General features: G+C 32.0%; 2 protein-coding genes, 1 long non-coding RNA gene and 1 pseudogene across 7 annotated transcripts in view; 1 reads left to right on the forward strand and 3 right to left on the reverse strand.

Moving 5' to 3' along the window:
• Nucleotides 1-24873, reverse strand: part of brat (tripartite motif-containing protein brain tumor) — a 432659-nt gene that overhangs the window by 388984 nt on the left and 18802 nt on the right. For all 4 annotated transcript variants that reach the window (XM_089711171.1, XM_089711162.1, XM_089711158.1 and 1 more), the window contains exon 2: nucleotides 12244-12272. The gene's annotated coding sequence lies outside the window, so the exon portion shown is untranslated. The remainder of the gene's footprint in view (nucleotides 1-12243; nucleotides 12273-24873) is intronic.
• LOC149476791 (uncharacterized) overlaps nucleotides 1-24873 on the forward strand; it is a 465754-nt gene that overhangs the window by 222372 nt on the left and 218509 nt on the right. The window lies entirely within an intron of this gene.
• On the reverse strand, nucleotides 4098-6450 carry LOC149476797 (uncharacterized). Of its 2 annotated transcripts, XM_089711090.1 has the most exons (2): nucleotides 5595-6450; nucleotides 5050-5167 (listed from the first exon to the last, which is right to left on the reverse strand). In XM_089711090.1, exons 1-2 carry the CDS (start codon nucleotides 6049-6051, stop codon nucleotides 5112-5114), a joined length of 513 nt encoding a protein of 170 aa, XP_089567216.1. In that variant the 5' UTR covers nucleotides 6052-6450; the 3' UTR covers nucleotides 5050-5111. The 2 variants fall into 2 exon arrangements, with proteins under 2 accessions (XP_089567215.1, XP_089567216.1); XM_089711089.1 differs by having other exon boundaries at nucleotides 4098-6450.
• On the reverse strand, nucleotides 14328-14504 carry LOC149476798 (U2 spliceosomal RNA; annotated as a pseudogene).

Raw genomic sequence — 24873 nt, forward strand, 5'->3', positions numbered from 1 at the left:
GAGCTGTGTTCTGTCAAATCTTTATTCATATTTTGTAACTCTTTTATCATGAAAATGTGGTTTGTAAATATTTATATTGCCAAGAAAACCATGCAAAAACTACTGATCACTGGACTATTTAACAAATAATTCTCAATTATAACTAAATTTAGATTCTAGTTTGGTTGAACGAACTTATAAATTTATATAAGTGTGAAATAAATATAAATTTGAATGCCATAAAAACAAAAAATATCAAATTGAACGAACTTATCTCAGGTACAACCGTACAAGAAATAAGTTCGTTCAACCAAACAAAATTTTTACAATATCCGCATATATACATAAATTTTGAAGAACCCATATTAAACTATTATAGGCCAACAACCTGTACGCCAATATACAAAATAAATAACCAAAACAGCCATATCTGTCCATAAATCGCATAAACTAGGAAACTGTTCTATCAAGCATCAATTTATCAAAGAAGCGATACAAATATCTACTTAGAGTAATAAATCATGCCCTTTAATAACTCCGTATTGACTGATGGCTCCATCCACGTGCTAGTGAAATGTTCTCGTCTTTTTTATAAACATCATTTTTCTAGATAATGGATTGTAACGTCTTGTAGCTTTTTGGTATAATATTTAGAAATATTCCAATATTATAAATTAAATATTAACTTCATATTATAAAGCTGTTTGTTTGTTTGTTTGAACGCGGTATTCTCAGGAAGTACTGGTCCGATTTGAAAAATTCTTTCGGTGTAAGATGGCCCATTTATCGAGGAAGGCTATAATATATTATCATCACGCTAATACCAACAGGAGCGGAGCAATGCGGGTGAAACCGTGAGGAGCAGCTAGTATTATAATTAACATCTTTATAAAGTTTAAGTACCTACTTTAGGCTATTTCCCAACTATTTCCGAATATTTGTCATTCTTTAATAGATAATAATTTACAAAAAAGTGATTAAGTATTCATAAAAAATAACGTCAAAAAAACGATTTTAAAAACGTTTCACAACTTATGCAAACCAACACCAATCTGAAATCAATTGTTACGCGATTAAAAGCCATCACTTGAGCGTCACAGCTTTCGATAGAGAAGCGCTCTTGTGTGTCAAGTGTTTATAGGGTTATGTTAACAGGCCCTCGCTTTGAAAAATATGAAAGGACTGATTTTGTTTCGGAAACGGCCCTTGAATGTATGGATTAGGGTCAGGTGGGATGTGTAGACTAGAAATAAAAAAAAATATATATTGTCTTTTTATTACAGTTCAAAGGATTTCTGAAAGTTTTTTTGTGAATCTATTTTAGAATAAATATTAGTTACTTTTTTATTGTAAAATAGGGAAGCGCTTGACCACGATCTCACCGGATGGTAAGCTGAGATGTGGCTGTGGATATTTTATTTAAATAAAAATAATAATAATTAAGCATTTATTAACTAATTAATATTATCAGTACATAGTATAAAACAAAGTCGCATTCTCTGTCCCTATGTCCCTTTGTATGCTTAAATCTTTAAAACTACGCAACGGATTTTGATGCGGTTTTTTTAATAGATAGAGTGATTCAAGAGAAAGGTTTTAGTATATAATTTATTAGGTTTTAGACAAAGCGCGCGAAGCCGCGGGCGGTAAGCTAGTTAACTACATAATAAAAATAAAAAGAACGATGTACAATTTCTGATGTTACAAAATCATGAAAATAACAATTGCATAATTTTTCAAGTAGTAGGTATGTAACTCTCAAACCATGTTTTTTATCTCCTATATTATGCTTAAGAAAGGCAATATTTTAAGAATGTTTATAGACCTTGTATTTATGCTGCCGTCGTAAAAAGATAATATGAATGAATAAAAAATATATTAAATGTTATATATTATTTAATATTCAAATATAGTTTCTTCAAGTTATATTTTTTACTAGTTATTGATAATATTATTTAGCTATCTGTAAGTGTACCAAAATCAAATCAGAACCAACTAAATTAGGGTGAAAGTAGACCAATCTGCCTTTGTCTTTGTCTACAAAGTACATATTATATAAAAAAAATAGAGAAATCGTACAATAAATAATTCCTTTTCAAAAAAAATACAGTAAAAAGTTCCTAGAATAATGAAAGAATCATTGTTCATTCGACGCAGAAAATATATCTTTGGCGAGGACCGTGCGTGTTCTGAATACAGCTGAATATCTTAATTTTATATAAAACTAGCTACTCCGCGCGGTTTCACCCCCTTGGCTCCACTCCTGTTGCCCGTAGCGTGATGAAATATAGCCTCTAACCTTCCTCGATAAATGGGCTATCTAACACCGAAAGAATTTTTCAAATCGGACCAGTAGTTCCCGAGATTAGTGCGTTCAAACAAACAAACAAACTCTTCAGCTTTATAATATTAGTATAGATATTAACATAATAACATAAAGTACCCCACTATTATATAAATGTACCGTTGGGGTGTCTTTTCTGAACTTTGTGAAAAGTACCTAATTTATCTGAAATTTCCTACGAATTGGACCTTTATATTACTTAGGTACCTATTATATACTTACATAAAAGAAATAATGTTATAAAGCTGAAGAGTTTGTTTGTTTGTTTGAACGCGCTTATGTCAGGAACTTCTGGTCCGATTTGAAAAATTATTTCAGTTTTAGATAGCACATTTATCTCGGAAGTTATAGGCTATATATCATCACGCTAAGATCAACAGGAGCGGAACCACGCGGGTAAAACCGCGAGGCGCAGCTAGTGATGTACATGAGCGAGAATATAATACAATATGAAAGCTAATACACATAATTAAGAAAAATGAAACGAAAATTCATAAGACGATGATTAATAGACTTGTCGTAAACAACAATTTGAGAATTAATTAATCTTTGATACAAATAAGAATAAATATAACATTTTCTCAACATTATGTAACTTGAAAATATTTATCAATTCATCTAGTTCATATAAAAGGTTTTTACAAGTCTTCATTGCAAGTTCTTAGAATTATAGCTTTTAGTGCCAACATTTCAATGTTAACCTTTTATACTTTTTATTTCAAATGTAGAAAAATATATTTCAATTGAATAGAGAACGAAAAGAAAGTAATTTCATAGAAAAACGCGAGGACTTCGACTTCTGGACCTAATAATGCAAATATGTAATATGTATAATATTTATGGTATCATTTTCACTTATTCACATGCTTAGAATGACGTATATCTAACATATTAATACAAAGCGTTCTATACAATAATTATTATTATCAGAATAACATTTTGTAAATCGCACACATCCAAAAAGATTAATGCCAAAGGTTTACACATAATGCTGCTTCAGAACACAATAGTCGATCTTCAAAAACGGCGCGCTAACACACACAGGATTAGATGAGAAAGCAAGATGGCATGATTCAAATATCGTGAGCGAAAAAGAGAACAAGTAAATTCTTGGTAGGTAATTAGCTACATTTTGACGTCACTCCTGGAGCGCTTATAACCGCGCTAATAAATAAAAACTAAAAAGGTATAGGTAGATAATACCTTTTTAATAAAAATAAAAAGTTTTTATATTCTATAATCCATACTTAATATTATAAATGCGAAAGTAGGTAACTCTATCTGTCTGTCTGTTACTCAATCACGCCTAAACTACTGAACTAATTTTCATGAAATTTGGTATGGAGATATTTTGATACCCGACAAAGGGCATAGGCTACTTTTTATCCCGGGAAAATGACGCAATCCCGGAAATCCCACGGAAACGGGAACTATGCTGGTTTTTCTTTGACTGCGCGGGCGAAGCCGCGGGCGGAAACCTAGTATAATATAAAAATGAATCGCCAAATGTCTTGGAAAGCGCAAAACTCGAGAACGGCTGAATCGTTTTCGTTAATTTTTTTTTCTTGAAGTACGACGATGATTCTTATGGAGAGAAAACGTATGAACTATAACGGGCGAAGCCTGGGCGGACCGCTAGTTTTTAATATCATTGCCATTTAATATGTGTTATATCATCTAGTGAATATCAATGATTGATTGCAAAAACATCCTGAGTGGGTGTCACTGAGATATGTCCCATATATGTGGGGATGGTGTAAATAAAAACGCCAAATTAGCCCAATCAGTTTATTTCCCAGACACCGAACAAAAATACATTTTTAACAATCCTCCATTTCTTTTCGTACCGAGCCACAAAGTCAAGTCATAGATAACCATCAATCTACAGACAACATATCCACAGAGTAAATAATAGAAAAACACAGACTAAAAATAAAGCTAATTATGAAATAGATACATCTCAATATTTTATCCTATTCCCACACGGTCATCCTGCAGAATCATCTGTCCCAGATGAGTCAACAGTCGCTACCCATGGCTTCATCATATCAGCTGAGCTTGAGCTTCTTTCTCTTTTTATAATTCTTATTATTTTCATCTTGTATATTCTGAATATTTGCTTTCGCCATCCTTCTTACTTCTTCACGGTCGTTGTAATTTCTATTTATTAATTCCTCAGTCTTAACACAACCAAAATGTCCGTTTTCATGATGTTTTCTTATAATTTCATTTTGCATTTTCTTAGGTTTCTTATTCAATTTCCTGTAATCAACGCACAATCTATAGTATCCATTCTTCTTTTTTGCAAGCACAATTGGACTAGCATAATCAGACTTACTTGTTTTTATTATTCCTTCATCAAGCCATTCTTTAATCTGTTTGTCAACAATGTTAAGCTCCAAAGGTGACAATCGTCGTGGATTCTGATAAACTGGTACATCATCGGTTAATAATATTTTAAGTTTTACATTTGATTCTTTAGTACATCTTTTGGGGTTATATTCTTTTATAATATTCTGTATTTTATTCTTATATTCTTTGTTTTCAATATTTGTGATATCTTCATTTTCATTCTCTAGCATTGTAAGGTGTAATATTCTTGTTGCAGTGATAGTTCCAGCCTTAAAATTGATTTCTACTTCTTTCAGTACAGGATTTCCTAATATAATGTTGACAGGGATAGCGCCATCATCAACAACATAAAATAAAGTTTCAAAATAACAATCATCAATTTCAATTTTTGCTGTGAAAGATCCTTTTGTATAAATTTCCTTTTCAGCTATTCCAGTTAAAGTCTCTGTGGTTCCTGAACTATAAGATAACAATTTTTCACCTTGAATCTTCCTAAAATAAGACATAATTATTAAATTAGCATCGCTTCCGGTATCAATCAGGGCTTCTACATCAATATTGTTTATTTTCAGCTTCTTAAAAGGTCTCACATCAATATTATTCTTAGTTGACATAATTTCCAAACTCTTCTTTATACTTTTAGAACATTCAGTTGATTTATGGCCAAACAAGTTGCATTTAAAACATTTAATGCCTTTAGTACAATTAGGCGACTCATGATCTAAATCTCCACAATTGAAACATCTCTTTACTCTTAATGTTTTTTGAATTTTCATGCCAATGGACTTTGATACTGAATTACTTTGAATCTTATTAGGTGAATAATATGATTTTTTCTTAATTTCTGAATAAATGTCTAACTTCTTTCTGAATTCTTTAATGTTACAAGCGCCATATAAAATATTTTTGTTGGACTCACTGTCTTTAATACCGTCGATGACATATTCCATCAGGGCTTCATCTTCAACATTCCCAAGTACTGCAAGTTCCTTCATATGTAAAAAATATTGCTGATGAGTCTCATTCATCTTCATCCGGCGTGTTGAAAGTCTCTTGTGAACAGTTGCACTGTTCAACTTCTTACCAAATTCCTCGCGGAGCTCAGACTTAAGTGTATCCCACGTGGTGGTCCCACTTAGTGAACGTGAAAATAGCTTGGCGGTCCCCGTGAGGAGCCGCTTCGAAAATATGAGTTTTTCTAATTCGCCCCATTGCATTAGAGAGGAAACGTCTTCAAATTCTCTTATGAAAGTTTCGACGCCATAAGCATCATCACCCGAAAATGGCGTCATTGATTTTTCTAAATCAGTAAAGGAAATACGCGGCGATGGTTCACCATAATCATCATCATCCTTTAATAGTCGTTTCGGCGGCATGTTGAATAATGTTAATAATAAGTTTTATATAGTCTTCAAGTCGTAATCGTATAATCATAAGCTTCTTTAAATCTTAGTCTTCTTAGTTCATAATTCGTAAAGTCTTAATCTGGTTTAATCACCGCAATCATAATCTTCCATTTATTTTCTTTATTCCACCATCCCGGACGAGCCCCCAAATTATGTGGGGATGGTGTAAATAAAAACGCCAAATTAGCCCAATCAGTTTATTTCCCAGACACCGAACAAAAATACATTTTTAACAATCCTCCATTTCTTTTCGTACCGAGCCACAAAGTCAAGTCATAGATAACCATCAATCTACAGACAACATATCCACAGAGTAAATAATAGAAAAACACAGACTAAAAATAAAGCTAATTATGAAATAGATACATCTCAATATTTTATCCTATTCCCACATATATATTTACAACAGGAAGATGCTATTAACCCTAGATAACCCCGTTTGTACAGCTGCGAAATGACGAGTGTCCAGAGTATGATATCACTACATAGTTAGTATAAAACAAAGTCGCTTTCTCTGAGCCTATGTCCCTTTGTATGCTTAAATCTTTAAAACTACGCAACGGATTTTGATGCGGTTTTTTAAATAGATAGAGTGATTCAAGAGGAAGGTTTTAGTATATAATTTATTAGGTTTTAGACAAAGCGGGCGAAGCCGCGGGCGGTAAGCTAGTATATATAATATATAGCTTAGTCGGTGTGAATTGTATCATCGTATGAGTAAATGTTAAGAAACAATGTTGTTAATTTCATTTTTATGTAGAGATAAAGTAGATACACTTTTGAATATTTTTTTTAAATAAATACATTTCTAAAAAAACGATGGGAACGAATAAATATCAAAATCGCACTCACTTTAGTATTAAAACTGGAACACGATTTATTTTTCTCTATAGTCTATATTATAATCACAACCTACTCTGCATAAAAATAGAAGATAAAAAAAAACCAAGCAGGTATCAGAAGCACTGTCCAATCAAATGTATAACTTATTCCATTGTAGTAGAGTTGAATATTACTGATTGAAATTTCAAACAGATGTGACTAAAAATTTTATATTGACCCTTATCCAAGTCCTATAATATGAGAATGTGTCCGAAAAGTCAAATTCTTAAAAGCTATTGCAAAAGTAGACAATGAAGAAACTTAACCTTCATGCAGATGATCATCATCATCATCATCAGCCCATATACGTTCCCACTGCTGGGACACAGGCCTCCTATGAGGGTACAGGCCATAATCCACCACGCTGGCCAAGTGCGGGTTGGCGGATGACACATGTCGTCGAACTTTTTTTTTTTAATTCTTCGACATGTCGGTTTCCTCACGATGTTTTCCTTCACCGTTCGAGCAGTGGTGATGTTACAACATGCGCAGATAAATTGAAAAATCAATATGATGCACTTATATAAATATTTTTAAGATTCAAATGCATCAGGAACTGTCCTTGGAACGACTATATTGTGGTAATGGTGAAAATTAAATTAGCTCTATCACCAATTTAGTTACCTAATTCATTTTTTTTTTCAATTTATTTATAGTGATGTACTTAGTAAAAAAGAGTGTCGAATCTTTTACAGAGTGAATTAAGGGGGCGCATAAAGCAAAATAACCAATCTTCTATTAGATGATATAGGTAAACCAGAATCTGATGGCAATTAGGGAAATCAAAATTTAGAGTGTGCAACCCTAGGGAAAATGGACTGAACGATCTTGATACTGCGTATTTTTTATTTTGTCCTCAATATCATTAGTCACATTACACAAGTGGATAATACTGTATTTAATAATGAGATATCCACATATTATTATCTAGGTACTTATTACATGTATAATATACATATTACTTACTTTTCTAAAATACATAATAATATTATGTATTTACACATACCTATATTTGAATATATGTATATAATTATGGCATGTGAAAATATGGATGTAATGATAATGCAGATCAAAACTTATTTACTAGGTATATTTAACGATTGTTTATAATTTTTTATAAAATAAAACAATAATAAAATAAAATCATGTTTATTTTCGTAAGTATTAACACATTATAAAATTGACTTGTACACCTTGGACTTGACAAATAGCCGAATCTGTTATATAAGTTTTCATAAAATTATATTTTAATCAACAAACAATATTATAGTTACCTATTTATAACATTTTTAAATTAAAGTATCAAAACCGGGTAAGTCCAACTTAGCAATAAAATCTTTCACGCGCTTTAAAATTGAAAATTGTGATGTGTTTGACCCTTTTTCATCGAATATTTTTCTATACACATTGTAAACAACACCTCTTGCTTGTGATCGCAGCGGTTTTATGGACATTTTGAAGATTTTGAAGACAAAATCCTAATAATTAATCATCAACACAAATAATTTGACAACCAATTTGATAGTTGTCAAATAAAGTTGCCACATGAAAATCTCGTATTTTTGAAATATAAATATGCCATCAGATTCTGGTAGACCTATACGTGTAATATGCAAGACCAAATCTAAAAAATAAAATATATATCAAACTAGATGATATGTTCAACGATTCTGTTTAATCAAAAACATAAAATATTAAAATTTACTCGATAAAAAAAAATCACCAAGTTAGCTCTAATTTTCACACTTTTACGTTTTCTACTTGACATGGTAATACTTATTATGATTTTTTTTTCATAAACAATTATATTAAAACATTTGTAAGATATTTGTCAGAGCATTTTGTGTAATTACTTTTAGTTTTGGTTTTATCTGCGATAAACCACTTTTATCGTGACAAAATCAAACGTTTATTCTTGATCTCGAGAAAAAAAGAGCGCCATGGTTATTTTGGTTATTTTGCGCCCCCTTAATATCGAGTAATAAAGAAATTTTTTAATATGATATATTACATGTATTATATAATACTTCTATAGACGTTTCACCTATACAACAATAGTATAGCGGTAGCGTTAGCTAGTATTAACTTATTAAGTACTAGAGGTCCGCCCCGGCTTCGCCCGTGGTACATATTTCGCAATAAAAGGTAGCCTATGTCCTTTCTCGGGTATCAAAATATCTCCATACCAAATTTCATGCAAATTGGTTCAGTAGTTTAGGCGTGATTGAGTAACAGACAGACAGACAGAGTTACTTTCGCATTTATAATATCAGTATGGATTATGTGGTATATAGGTGAAACGCAAAGAACGCATCAACATCTCTGAAACTACGATGTAATGTAAGTATAGTGAAAATAACATTATCTCTATCACATACAAAAAGAGAGTCGAATCTTCTACAGGGTGGAATTGAGGTGATTACCTCGGTACTTCGAGAGCACTGAACTTTGTAATATTCTGTATATAGTCATATCGTATTTCGTATTTAAGCCATTAAGGCCGGTTTCATCATCATTTATCATCATTTTTGGCCACGTGGGCACGTTCTATCGGTCATACGGTTTGGGTGGGATGAACTTAAGATGGCTCCATCCCGCAACCATTTTCCATTGTAGAAACGGACTCCCTATTGTAGGAGACGACAGGCGGTGTATATATACGGAGAGAACAAAAAAACTTTGATTGCGCGATTCAGAAAATTCTTATAGTATTAATGTACTTTGAACTTTATAAGTATCTGCATAAGGTTTAATTTATAAATGAAATTAAAGGGTAGGGTTTTAAAACAAGCTAAAGGAGAATGACCACGGGTTGTATCGGTAAAATTTTAGTTGTGCCACGTGTTCGTGATATTGTTAATTCCTATTTGTATTTACAATGATCATATTATGTATCATCACTATTTAGTCTTAATTATACCGGATAAATTGAAATAATAGTAAAAGTTTGTGTTTTGAAACATGTATGACCACGTAGGTATGGAATCGGTAAAATACTAGTTGTGTCACGTGTTAGTGATACTGTTAATTCGTATTTGTATTTATAATGATCATATTTATCACTATTAAGTCGTAATTATACCGAATAAATAGAAATAAAAGTAAAAGTTTTTGTTTTGACACATAATATATCTATCTCTCTTGCAAGCGTCATAAGTCATAACTCATAACTCATATTAGGTACTTATGTAAGTATTATGTCTTAGTTTCTATTTGAAATAATGTTTATTACGATTTACTTTTCACATTTGTCTTGTAAATAAAAATAATACCTGTGTAATAAAAAGGTAATAAATGTAAAACTTAACGTTCATCGTTAGTTTAAACTCGATTAGTTAAGTATTTTTTTGAAGTGTTAAATAAAACTATTGTTTTATTTTTATTGTCGCGAACTGCGGCTTATTTACATAAAAACTTTAATCGTTTCTAAAAGTATGTACTAACATCAAGCTTTAAATTGAGCTATATTTCATCTTGACACAATAAGTTTGATTGCGATACCAAGACGTGCCATAGTCACTTGCCACTTGGGCAGGGCAATCTCCTTTTATACGCGCAGGGCTACGGACGCGGACGGTTGAATGAATGGGATTAACTCACAATGAAAACCTGTTTTTAAAACCCTTGTTTATATTGGATGTTGCGTAACAACTAGTTTCATAACGGTAATTGGTTGTCTTTTCCACTCTTAAATAGGTACTTTTTTTATTATTGTTTGTTGTAATATGTGGCTTTAAATACAGTAGCACCTCTATAAGTCGAATATCAAGGGAGACGCCAAAAAATTCGAGTTATAGAGTTTTCAACTTATGGAGGTTTTCGACTTAGGCGGATTTTGATTCGACATAAAGAGTTTGAGGTTTATTCTTATAAATTTTGAGTTAGAGAGGTAAAATAAATTAAAATTCAACTTGCAGAGGTCACAAACATGTTTTTTTTTATTAAAAATCAACATTATTTCAAATCATTTTAAAATAAAAAATATGGCATTAAAAAGTCAGTATTTTTTTTTGCTTTAGATAATTTGGTTGTTCTCTAGCATTTTATAATCTATAAAGAGCAGAAAATTCTTCTTTTTCAAAGATACTGGTTTGCTTTATAAAATTCTTCTAGTTTCGTGAGTCATAAATTAATTATCGTATACTCCTAAAATGTTTTCTAAGAAACAATTATAGTGTACTTGCACTGTCGGCAAATTCTTAAAGTCGGTAACTTATTTTTGTTCGAACAATAGAGGTAATAAATTCCAAATCATCAAGTTATAAAGGTTGTAAAATAAAACGTTGCTATGTTCGAGATACAGAGGTCAAATTTGATTTTTCGAGGTATAGAGTGAAAATATGTACCAAAATGGCTTGGAGGGACTCGGTGATTATTTTGACTAACAGAGGGGCAAAATTTCAAGTAATAGAGGTTTTCGGGTTTGAAGGGAAGGGAACAAGACATTTTTTCGAGATTTGGAGGTTTTTGACTTATCGAGGTTCGACTTAACGAGGTGCTACTGTAGTTACTTTAGTTTGAATAAGCATATTTTAAAATATTACTTCTATTACATATTATATCAAAAGAATATTAAACGAAGAATCCTAAAAATAATTACAATTTTTATATGGAGATAGCAAAAGGAAGTCAAATTTTCTACTACAGTGGTGTTGGGGAACATTTTTCCTCTATTAAACCTCATAACGACCTGATTCACAGGCGTGGCTAATCTTTGACCGCAACAGCAGTCCCTCCGATATATTGCATCTGATTCTAGGGCGACCACCAAACCCTCATCAAGATGACAATATTTGCTTGCGCATGGGCCGACATGGGGGCAATCACATGGCAGTGGACTTAGAGCGGATCCACCACATCTACCGAATTCCTGTGTAGAAACGGACTCCCTCTGTCCCTTGCCGGCGCGTTTGTTATATACGTACGGACGTAAAAAATTTCGCTTGTGCGATTCAGAAATATATTTTTCCATTTTGAGTTTTATTATACATCTCTTTAGTTGTGTTTTTAAATATACTATTATTGTTTTTTTTATTATTTACTATTAATTTCTTGTGTAATAATAATTGTGTGAACGCGACAGCTATATAATTAAGGATGAGTGGGAAAAGGACAGTACGCTTATCGGGTACAAGGTTATTTGTGGTTTATACGTAGAAATCATAATATAGCTACATATTATAGTTTATTATTATGGTTTTAGTTAGTGAATAAATTGTAAGAAAGGCTATTTCATGAGAAACTAAATTTCTATGGTATATAGAAGATATTATTACGTACCTTTTTAGTAACGGGTAAGAAGAATTCACCTGAAACATAAAATATTCTTAAATTAGCTTCTAATTATGTTTTAATAATTTACACAGTCATGGCTCTACCTCTATTTGCAAGAGGATTTATTACTTGTTTCATTCGTTATCTTTCCTAAAGTTTACATAATAAGTTATTATTCAATCATGTCAGAACGACTGAATGGATTTGAATAAAATTTGACACAAAGATAGACCAAAGCCTGTAATAAAATATAATTTAACTTTATCACATATATACAAAGCTGCAAGTTAAAACTAGTCATTTATAAATTACACATTTAACCATTTTCTTTTCAGCATTTGAAAGTAAGTCATTTATCTTTATAAAGGCGCTTTCACATTAGTATTAAATATATAGCTTTTAAAGCCACTGACCTTAAATTGACCATGTTTTATGCCAAAGAGTAACCCACTTAATTAATATTCCGAAGTACAAAGGGGTGCTCCAGCCGAGTGTAACCTATTTCCCCTTTATGTTTTGGATTTATGTCTTTTAAGATATTTCTCTTAATATTCGGGAACAGATTTTTGATTCTTTTTTATAGCTAAAGACTGTAATGTTCAAAACAATAAAAATATTACACGTTTATTGAAGATTTATGTGTGCGAAAAACGGAAAATAAAATGTATTTGATGGGTCCCTAGAGCATCATAATACAATAACAAATGCAATATCTCAGATTAAATATTGAATAATGAATATACGTTTACACAAAAAAACTGAATTTTAAAATGCATTGAAATAAATTAAAAATAATAATAAAATAGCTCCGTCAATTTTTTAATATTGATCCACTGAGAATCGAACCCAGGACCCCTCGGTTTATCGGGATAAGTTATGCTGCATTTTGTATTGAGAGACAGAGAGTCATGCCAATTGGCAAATCCTGCGAATTTTATCTGTATCTTAATTCTTATCCACTTTCCTATCTTTTATCTTTTCGTGAGATTATCTTTGCAATACGTTATGTCCATAAAATTTCACATTTATCATAATAAAAAGTTCTCATATTAATGCGTCTTATTAAATACTACAATTCCTCACTCATCAACGAAATATCTGAACAAATTTTATTTTAAATCTTGAAAAAGACACGTCCATTATATTTTGAATAACCAGTATTGAATTTCAGGTATTGCGAACAAGACGAAAGTTTTTAAACATTTCAGTTTAAAGTTATTTTCCTCCACTGTCAGTAAACAATGGTGTACCAACAAAGCTTTTGCTTTAAAGATATTTTTTTACGATTTTTCACCTTTTATTCCGATTTTGGCGTTTACGAAACCTTTGAAGTATTTTTACATGGAAAATTCGGTTCCAATTTGCGTTCGTTTTTCTTTTCACACAGTTTAACTTTCCGTTGGGGTTTCTTTCGATTGAATTTGGCTGTATTTCCGATTTTCGACCGAGTTATTTTTAAACTATACTCGAAACTTAATTTACCGCAAGGTTATTTGTACTTTATGTTGTTATATTTTAATAATCTATACCAATATTATGAAGCTAAAGAGTTTGTTTGTTTGAACGCGCTAATCTCAGGAACTACTGGTCTAATTTGAAAAATTCTTTCAGTGTTAGATAAGACCAACAGGAGATAAGACCAACACACGGGTGAAATCGCGGGTCGCAGCTAGTATTATATTGAGTGGTTTATGAGAACGATTTTATTCAGTGGGTACCTATACAGGGTGTTTTGCACATGGACCGACATGATTTTTTGGGGGGTGGGGGGGGTCATGTTCTATTCTCCCCCGTGAGACCCAATATCCTAAGTCTCACGGTAGTCTAGATATGTTTTTTTTTAATTTTTTTGAAATCTACGCGAACTTTTGCCTTTAAATCGTCCTAACTTTTTTGTTTGTGGTTATAATACCACAAAACAAAGTATGCTTGTATTCTACAATGTTTTCTTATTCTAAATAAATCATTACATGTTACAATTGATATCCACAAAAAAACTTCTGAGCTTTCAAAGTGGTAAATCGGTGTAAATGTTATGAAAAGTGGCAACTTATCAATTCATTTAAAATAAAACTAAAGTTCATTTTGAATTTAGCTTTTTTTTAAAAAGTTCTTTACTTATTACCCTTTCTAACGATATGCTACATGACAGAAATAATACATCAGGGGTCGACCTAAGAGATATTTTGTTGCAAGGGTCAAGATAATATTAAGCTGAAAAGAACAGATACTACACTTTGATCTTAGCCAAAAGGCCGAGAAGCGATCAAATTTTAGCCATGAAGGCATAGCAAATCTGCTATGCCTTCATGGCTTAAATTTGCTATTTAATAAAAACAACTTAACATAAAAAAACGTATTTTTATTATCTTGACCCTAGCAACAAAATATCTCTTAGGTCGACCCCTGATGTATTATTTCTGTCATGTAGCATATCGTTAGAAAGGGTAATAAGTAAAGAACTTTTTAAAAAAAAGCTAAATTCAAAATGAACTTTAGTTTTTTTTTAAATGAATTAATAAGTTGTCACTTTTCATAACATTTACACCGATTTACCACTTTGAAAGCTCAGAAGTTTTTTTGTGGATATCAATTGTAACATGTAATGATTTATTTAGAATAAGAAAACATTGTAGAATACAAGCATACTTTGTTTTGTGGTATTATAACCACAAACAAAAAAGTTAGGACGATTTAAAGGCAAGATTTCGCGTAGATTTAAAAAAAAATTAAAAAAAACATATCTTGACTACCGTGAGACTTAGGATATTGGGTCTCACGGGGGAGAATAGCACATGACCCCCCCCCACCCCCCAAAAAATCATGTCGGTCCATGTGCAAAACACCCTGTATTTGTTAAGTTTTAGACAGCGGACGAAGCCGTTGCAGTTGGCAGAAAGCTGCAAAATAAACCGTTTAAAAAATCCGTCAAAAATTCTTTAATATCCACGTTTACCATTTACGTGCAACGTTTTCAAATGAGGATAATTTCCCTTTACCAATAGCAATTTATCGCAATAAAGCCTTCCGAAGCCATTACTCCGAAGTTCGGCCAAAAAGTTAATTCTTAACAGTTAATTATTTTCGGGCTATCGTACTGGGAGAATTTAAATGAACGGGGTAAATATAAACTTTGGACGTTACTCGTTAGGGATCTAACACGAAACGAGGTGTGAATAATAAATATATCTGAATACAAGTTTAGATAGACTTCTATTTAGTATACAAATCCATACTTAATATTATAAATGCGAAAGTAACTCTGTCTGTCTGTCTGTTACTCAATCACGCCTAAACTACTGAACCAATTTGCATGAAATTTGGTATGGAGATATTTTGATACCCGAGAAACGACATAGGCTACCTTTTATTGCGAAATATGTACCACGGGCGAAGCCGGGGCGGACCACTAGTATACAATATACAAAAATATCTTAACTAAGTGCCGTTGATCAAATTGCCCGGCTCTATCAGAAGATATTCATAATAACCACATTTTTATTCATTAATATAGGCCTTCATTCAATTTAATTCTTGACACTGCTAGTCCATTCATAAAAACAATGAAAAAATGGAAAAATAACTCCATTTTTTTTTCAACCTAAAAAAAAATTAAAAAATGCACACATTTTATCGAACTATTTTTATATTGTGTAAATTAATCTATTTGTTAACTCAAACATTTATTAAACTAAACTTCGCTTAGGTATACGTACCTATAAGTTGAAATTCTATCCTCAAAAGATATTCCTAGAAGTCAATCCTAGTCCCATGCTTTGTCAGTTGCGAACCGTAAAATTTAAGATCAAATAGAAACACCAATCAAAGGGATTGCCGAGCTCCAACTTTGACACGGGACAAATTGGCAATCGACGAAGAAATCTCTGAAATCTCTGAAACTGAGATCCGACACTGTACATTCAGGATTGAGGTATTGAGATTTGGGAGCACGTTTGCGTACTGAATTCGTATGTAACAATTGATTATGTGTAAAACTTGGTAAATAGACTGTTAATATGTTAAGACTAACGGATTTCAAACGCAATTTATTCTAAATGTGACAATATCATTTGGCAAAATTGTAGGTTGCTCTATTTTGTATGTAAATTTGATTTACCGAATATTTCTGGTGTTTTAAAAAAGAAAGAACCTATGCCAAATTAGGAAAATAAACGAACAACAGACCAGTTTAAAAAAAGTAGTTATTTTAACTGTCAATCAATCAATCAATATTTCAATATTTCAGGACAATTTTCACACACGGCACGATCTGATCCCATACTAAGCTTTCGCTTGTGTTATGGAAACCAGATGGCTGATAAACATACATATATAATTTTAAATAAATACTTATATAGATAATTAACACCCAGACACAGAGGAAACATCTATGTTCATCACACAAATATTTGCCCCGGGTGGGAATCGAATCCACTACCTCTGGCTTTGAAGGCAGGGCCACTACCAACTAAGCCAACCGGTCAGTCATGTGTCAACTGTGTCAGTCAAAAAATAAAACTCAGTATTTTATTAAACTTTCGTGCTTATATAGACAATTAACATAACATGCATTCTAAGGTTCTAATCAAATATTAATATTCGAATATTATTTTCAGTAAATTATAATTTTTCTGTAATAATTTGATTCGAAAGCGCTTTTAAACGAAGTCTAGTTGAATAAATAATTGAATTTGCTTGAATTCACTTAGATCCACGTTATCCTAAGCCTTCGCTGTTTTTCACATCCTCCATACTGTATTGTTCCTTGCATAGCTTTCACGATTCTAACGGTGCATTAACATCAAACGAACATAGAGAGCTAGAGCAAGAGCATTCTTACGTGATCTTTTAGTGTAAACGAAAACTCGTAAACGCGTTCAGTATTAGAACATTGCATAGAATCCTTCGAACACACTAAGCACCACGAAACGCTCTACGCCTGTTCACACTAAAATAATTTGACATAGTGGGGTTAAGCTGGCTACTCAAGTACCTGCCGCAGCGGCAATATTGGAACAATCTCGGTTGCACGGCCGCGGTGGTCGGAGCAATTTAAGCTGTTTTCTAAATTACTCCTGCTTGCCTATACACATCACAGTTAAGGAGGTAATTAAGGGTCCAATTCCAATATTGCCCTTGCAGCAGATAGCTGAGTAGCCGGTTTTAGAATGAGCATTCGCTCGTTTGATGTAAATGCACCATCACTTAGAAACGTCACCGTACCGTAAACTTGTGATCATTCGTCTTGTCAAGCGACTCCCTTGATCTGAGATTTAGCCTGACTGATGGTAACGTTCAAACTTAAGTTACGTGTTTAATTTCAGAGATTTGACGGATCGTGCTCTGAATAAATTAGTTAACTTCCAAGGTTAGGTTCGCGATTGTCGAATGTGTGCATTATGTAATGTTGGGGGATTAGAGTTATGTAAACGTTTGTGTTATATAATCTATGGTTTAATCCAATGAATTTGTTCGTAATAAGCTGTTTGATTCATAATTCATAGTATGATAAATAATGTAGATATAATTATCAATAATTATTATTTAAAAGCGTGCTAATCTAAATGTTAAATGTGTAAAATATGCGATTGACAATGCTATTCAGCAAGTGGTGAAACTGAAACTAAATTTCGTAAATCCTAACCAACAAATTCTTTAACCTAAATTCAACAAATCTTAGCTGAAAGTATAATTGTATAGAGCGGCAATTTTAATTCATAGCCATTATTTCGGTGGCTAGAAGTGTCTATACATAAATAATACGTAACGAAGAAACTCACATCAGATATATCTAGAAATCAATAAAAATCTCTCATACAATGCACAGGAGCGCACCAATACAATATATACAGGACGAGCAATACAATATATACAGGACGAGCAATACAATATATATACAGGACGAGCAATACAATATATACAGGATGCTCCTCAAAGCAAGCAACTAATCTATTACCAGTAGTATCCTCACAAAGCATTAGCCGTCTAATAGAAACCCGTTATTTCTGATTTATGGTCTGACAGCCGGCTATTTATCAAAACGTTAAATTTTCTAATATAAAGGATTTTCGCGCCATTCAAGACGCGTTAACAATTTTTATTGTTCAACGATCGTTAGGATTAACTGGATTGTGTTTAATTTTTCGATTATTGTAATGATGGGAGTGAGTTATTTATTGCCGTTTGGTAGTTTTATTAATGATCAATTAATTTTCTACCCATTTATAAAAATAGGTAGATTGAATTTGGCAATGATTATGTATTTTAATTGAAATGTATATTTCTAATCTCAAACGGCTTGGTGAATTTAGCTTGATAGTTGTCGTAAAAATCATTTATTTAAATTTTTAACAACAATGGACATATTAATGAATTTTAAAGTTTTCAAATAGTAATTTTATTCGCATAACACTTTTGTACACTTCATCTGAAACAATGTTATTTTAATTTTATTATAACGAAAAACAAAACTATCATAAAATTACGCCCTAACTATACCTACCCTGCTAAATTCAATTATCCCCACCTCTTAAAAAACTGACATCAAAGTAACATAATACTAAATCATCAACTAAAAGAAAACCATGAACATTCGAGATAAAGCAAATACCCCGGATTCGCAAAAAAGATGGCGTCGTAGAATTAATTCAATTGTCAAGATGACATATGATGATCTGTGGACATCGCATCTGTGTTGGAATGGCGCCAAAAGTTGTTTGACCCAACATTTGATCTTTATTTGATGAAACATGACATTTGATAGTGTGATAGTGTGAAAGTATTCTGTTAATATGCTGTTTCAATGGGTGTTATAGAACACATATTTGATGGTTAAGAAAATGTACTATCATATTACATGTAATCTCATAGTAAAGAGAGGAAAGATTCGATTTTGAAGTGAAACTTCTTTAGGTAGAGAGTAAAATTTCAAGGTCGCGTCATGTCAGTACCGTCACGTCATGGAGGCGACGATGTTGGCATCTTTGAATCTTTCCAAAGAAGTTTCACTTTTGACACTCTCGCTCGGCACAGAAACTCTTTTGTTTGTGTGTGTCAATAACTAAAAAACTACTCGGCTGGTTTAAATAATTCTTTATGTTTTGCTTTATCACGAAAAACGTCTATTGTTAAGTAATGTTTAACTTTCTTTTGCCACCGAATAACATGGAAAATCTACTCAAATTAAATTGAAAGTAATCATAATAAACCTAAAACCAAAACGGTATCACAATTCCTCAAGAAATTGAATCCGCCAATCGTCATTAGACAATTTAATAACGTCGCAAATTACGCAGCTCAAGTGTTCTCGAAGCTTCTAGATTTTTCTCGAACGATCACCGAGATTTATTACGCACGTTTGTCTTGCGAGTTACTATATTAAGGGCGAAAAATCCTTACTTTTTCGCTCGCACCTTCAACTTTAAATCTCTTAGTGACAAATTATGCCGTGAGGATTTGTTAATTCGAACGGATCATTTTTATCTGTTAAAGTATTATGTCCATTTTGTAATGTTGAGATGTTAATGGGTATTTGTTTCATTATAGGGATAGATTGTGTTTTAAAGCTATGACAATATGTAACAAAGCCTTCGATCAATTTACTTTTTTGTTAGTTTAAACCTAACTTTATTTAAATTGAAAGATATCAATACTTCAAATTTCACTGGCATTGCTATTCCAGTTTTACAATAAACTATATACAATAAGGCGCTTTTTTTATAAATAATATTTACAAATTTACCTCAAGGCTCTACTTTTATTATGCATGAAAAGAACCTTCTCCAATTTGATAAAAACTGGCAATTATCTTACGGACAAATATATTTTTTTTATTTATAATTATTATTGTATACAAAAAGCGAACCTTACCACCAAAATTGTTCATAAATTCAAACTCATATTTAATACTACAGGCAACCCTCGCACTTTAGATCATGAAGACTCAACCTTTCCAACAAGAAATCTTGAACAGATTATAAAACTCGCTAAAGCCTCTTAATTTATTCCAGGAAATGACGTCATAAACTAACATACACAAATATCCCGCAAGTAAAAGCTTTTGTCCCGGGATTAAAACAAATTTTACCGACTAAGACCCGCCCGCAAAAGTTTTGATGAAAAACTACTAGCCAGGGTAATTAAAAATAATCTTACTATCATCCGCGTCTAATGAAAAGTTAATTTTATTGTTTTTACTTGCTTTGTGGCTTTAAACTTTATTTATTTGTTGTTGTTTTCATCATATTCGACATAAATCACTACATAGTATAAAACAAAGTCGCTTTCTCTGTCCCTATGTGCCTTTGTATGCTTAAATCTTTAAAACTACGCAACGGATTTTGACGCGGTTTTTTTAATAGATAGAGTGATTCAAGAGGAAGGTTTTAGTATATAATTTATTAGGTTTTAGACAAAGCGAGCGAAGCCGCGGGCGGTAAGCTAGTTTATAATAAATAGAAAAAATTTTGTTTAACGGTGCATTTAAACACAATGAACATAGAGCTAGAGAGCTAGAGCAAGAGCATCGCATATAATCTTTTCGAACGCATTAAGAACAACGAAATAATGCTCTACGCCTGTTTACACTAAAATAATTTGACATAGTGAGGTTAGAATGAGCATTTTAGCCTATTAAAGCGTTAAGCTGCCCACCTTTTAGACGAACGTGATTATTATCATAAATAATGCGAAATTTGCTCTATCTCTTACTTACATTTTCACGTCCTAGCCGCTTAACATATTTCCATAAATTTTGATACAGAGATCAAAAGAAAAATCTAAAGAACGATCATAAAATCTAACGCCACGCGAAAACAAACCTTAACACGTTGAAATAGGAGATAAAATAGCCACAACACAAGCGAGTAAAACAATTTCGCCTAGACATAGTTATGAGAGATATGGACGCAAGTTAGTTATCAAGTTAACATAAGGGTTCACTCAATATGAAGGCAGTAATAGGCCTCCACAATACATGAGGGACGGGTACTGAAGTACCGAAGTGTGATAAGCCAAAGTCGGCGGGTTGTGGTGCAAGATAGAGGACTAAGCGAGAAATATGTTTTTGTATACTCTTTACCTACTAATATTATGAAGCTGAGAGTTTCTATGTTGAATGCGCAAATCTAAGCAACTAATGGTTCGAATTGAAAAATTCTTGAAAATTTAGCAATGACAGATTTTACAATAACGATAAAATATTCTTTTTGAGAGCTTGCATTGCGTGCGCTGCTAAATATACGTAAATGTAACCGCGGGAAAAGCTTTTATCTGAATAAATGACATATTTTGAAAGGCTTCAAAATCTCAAATCAATGGATATTTGGCACGATATAGGATGCGATATAGTTTACATAATGTATAGTGCATTCTGTGCTATAATTAAAACAGAATACATAATATTATAATATTCAAAATACATAATATTAATAAATCGCTGTAAGCTTATAAATCGCGACATGCGGATGCGCAATAAGCGATTCTCGGAACTGGGCTGATAACGAGTTCGCTAACAACGCAAAGTTTCTGGATAACGTTATAAATGTTAATATAAACGCGCTTTTCTTATTTTTCATGAATAACTGATGCATTAATTCTATTGTCTTTGAAATATTTTTGAAACAGTCCTAATTTATGTTAAGACCAAAATAAATTATAACAAAAACCTTAGATTACAAAATAAAAGACAGATGGAGCGTTGCCGAACTAAACCGAATAATTTATCGTCATTTCCATAAAGCTATGTGTGCTGTCATTTCGCCATTGCACTGTACGTACACGGTGCTTCTGTGTGGGTGTTATGTTACCAGATATTGAAAATTTTCCCAAAATTTTCCCCGACTACGGAAGAAAGAGGGTTATGTTTTTCGAGTGTAGGTATGTATGTATAATATTTCTTTGACACGCCCTGCAGTATAAACTGTTGGATCGATTTTGAGTTGTGACTTATGAGGTGTCATTACAATCATCTGAATTATGAAGGTAGCTGTGGTGGTAGTGACGTAGGATACATAAATTATTAGCAGTCATGTTTTAATTTTTATTTTAATATAAATTCGGGTTTTTGATATTATTTTATAATATTGTAAAAATTATTTTATCACCTATCTACTAAAGTTATACATGAACACACAAAATAATTTTATTCAATTTTTATTAAATAAGTAAATTACATTAAATTTATTAAATAAATTACATTAAAAAAAGTTTTTATTTTTCAAAACATATGAATGCGAATAGCGGTAGGTTTTAGTCGAGAATGCGGGACATTTTATTTTCATCATATCCATCATGTGTTCACATGAATTAAATCGCAAGCGAAAATGACGCTTTTTATAAAAGTAACAAAAAAATGTATAATGCTTTTTAAAATAATCTAATAATGACCATGAACTTTTATTCCACTATACAAATAATCACATTCACGATCGAAAAATCCAACAGCACTACCCCGAATATCTTTTAACCATTTTACCCCTAAAAATGGCAAATTCATTTTCAAAATACTGGCAGCATACGTTGAAGTTTTGAATTCCTTCGTATTTGTAAAATTATTATTTGTATACAAAATTAAATAAGCCAAATAATCTACAGAAAATCTGTAAAACGATGTTTTATCTTTTTGTTTGTTTTCGGGTACAAGTTTTACAGCGTTTTAATATCACAAGACAGCATTTTTTTACTAAAATATCAAACCCCTTTTGACGTATTGCATGACACTAGAATCGCTATAGCACTAGCGGAGGAACGTATTCGTTTTTGATTTCGTATTTTCTTTGACAAGGGCGATGAATGATTGACATGCTCCATCTGTATTTTATTTTGTAATCTAAGACAAAAACGTATTTCTAATAAATTAAATCGAAAATCATTTTTGAAACAATTATGTCCTACTTACGACGAATTTACATATTAATATTACCTATCTTTGAAAATAATAAAATATCGACACATTCCATACATATCATTGTTTAATTTTATTTCAACTTATAAAGATCTCTATCCTCTTTAAGACCAAAATGTTAACCAGTTTACATTTATCCCTTTTAATAGCGACATGTAACATCTCAGAAATACCATAGAATTCATAACAAAACCTTCCTTTTATTTACCATAAATTATCTGTCTAAATTCCCTTTACTATACAGGGTGTCCCACTGTTGGTATACTAAGCTCAAAGGAGGTTATAGTTTTGCATACGCTGAGTACGTAAAAAATACTTATAAAATTCCAGACGCATTTTTTTTTCAGATAGATGAATTCTTAAAACTCTATGCGTACACCTCTAACAAGCAACCCGCCCAACTTTGCCACCAGCACGTGAGCTATCGTTAAGATTATGTTTTCATAGACAAAATGCTCATATTAGAGAAGCGGTATATGCCGGCTGCGCGAAGTTAGAGAAGAAAACATGGATTTTCAGGGAAAATTTAGCAAACAATTTTTGACGTCATTTTGTTGTTTAAGTATTTTTTACGTGATCAGTGTATGTAAAACTACAAGTCCCTTCGCGCTTAGTATACCAACAGTGGGACACCCTGTATAATTATGTTACGCAAGGGGTGATTCGACTTCAATATAAATGTTCTGTGGCTGCGTGAAAAATGATGAGAGTCAAATTCGTTTGTTTTACGTAATATCTTCACTTTCATTTGTAGGAGGATTCTGTTTTCATTGACATTCAGCAACATTCTTACAACATTCGTATTCGTTTATTTTACATATTTTATTCTAAAACTGTATCTAAATAGACTCTTTATTATCATACTGTTGTAAGGAAATAAGCAATAATATAGATAAAAAAAGACGTGTGGCACTCGGGGACTGCCGCAGAAAGCTATTGCATAGCATCTTGATTCGGTCTATGCAATAGCTTTTTTACAACAAAGCAAAATTTAAAATTGTATTCATACATTCTCAACATCATAAAAACTCAATTTGCTACGAAGTTGCAACGAAACAGGGAAATCAAAATGGCCACTAAATAGAATATCTGCAACTAAATTTGTAGAACATCCAATTGGAATAAATTAACTGGACTGCAAACTAATGAAGTTTCGTTAAAATATAGACTCACCTGCAACTTAAACTGAAATTGGAAATGCAGCGAAAATTTCAGAAACTAATAAGACTGTAATTACAATCTTGTTAAGACTTGTTTTTTGTAGGGTGAATAAATAGGAAATGTTGTTTTTCGTTTATTTTGAGTTTTCAAATTAACATGAGCAAGGATCTAAGATGTTTCTCAAGTATGCGATGCTCTCAAGTTATAGGTTAGTACTTAGTTCATAAAATGCATGTTTAAGACATTTAATATTAAAAACGCCATACTCTAATCGTTTCACTACATCCACACATGCATAAATATATATTATAACTACACAAATACACATGTTAACCTTATAATTTGCATACAAATAGTGACCTACAGACTTATAAGAAAAAATAAACAATGACTTCTCAATATGTCACCAATTGGCACACGAATATATCATTGAAGGCTAAATAATAAATATACTAACATCAATCACATTATATAATATGTTGCAGGCACATTGTAGAATTTCCTAAAAATGTACCTAAATGTAATGCACCATCACCATAAAATATCTAATCCTTATGGTTTTGCGGGTTGTC

This window comes from Colias philodice, chromosome 26 (assembly GCF_061535455.1).
Source record: "Colias philodice isolate Cphi_HAF_F1 chromosome 26, ilColPhil1 Martin Lab GWU primary, whole genome shotgun sequence".
Classification (NCBI taxonomy): Eukaryota; Metazoa; Arthropoda; class Insecta; order Lepidoptera; family Pieridae; genus Colias; species Colias philodice.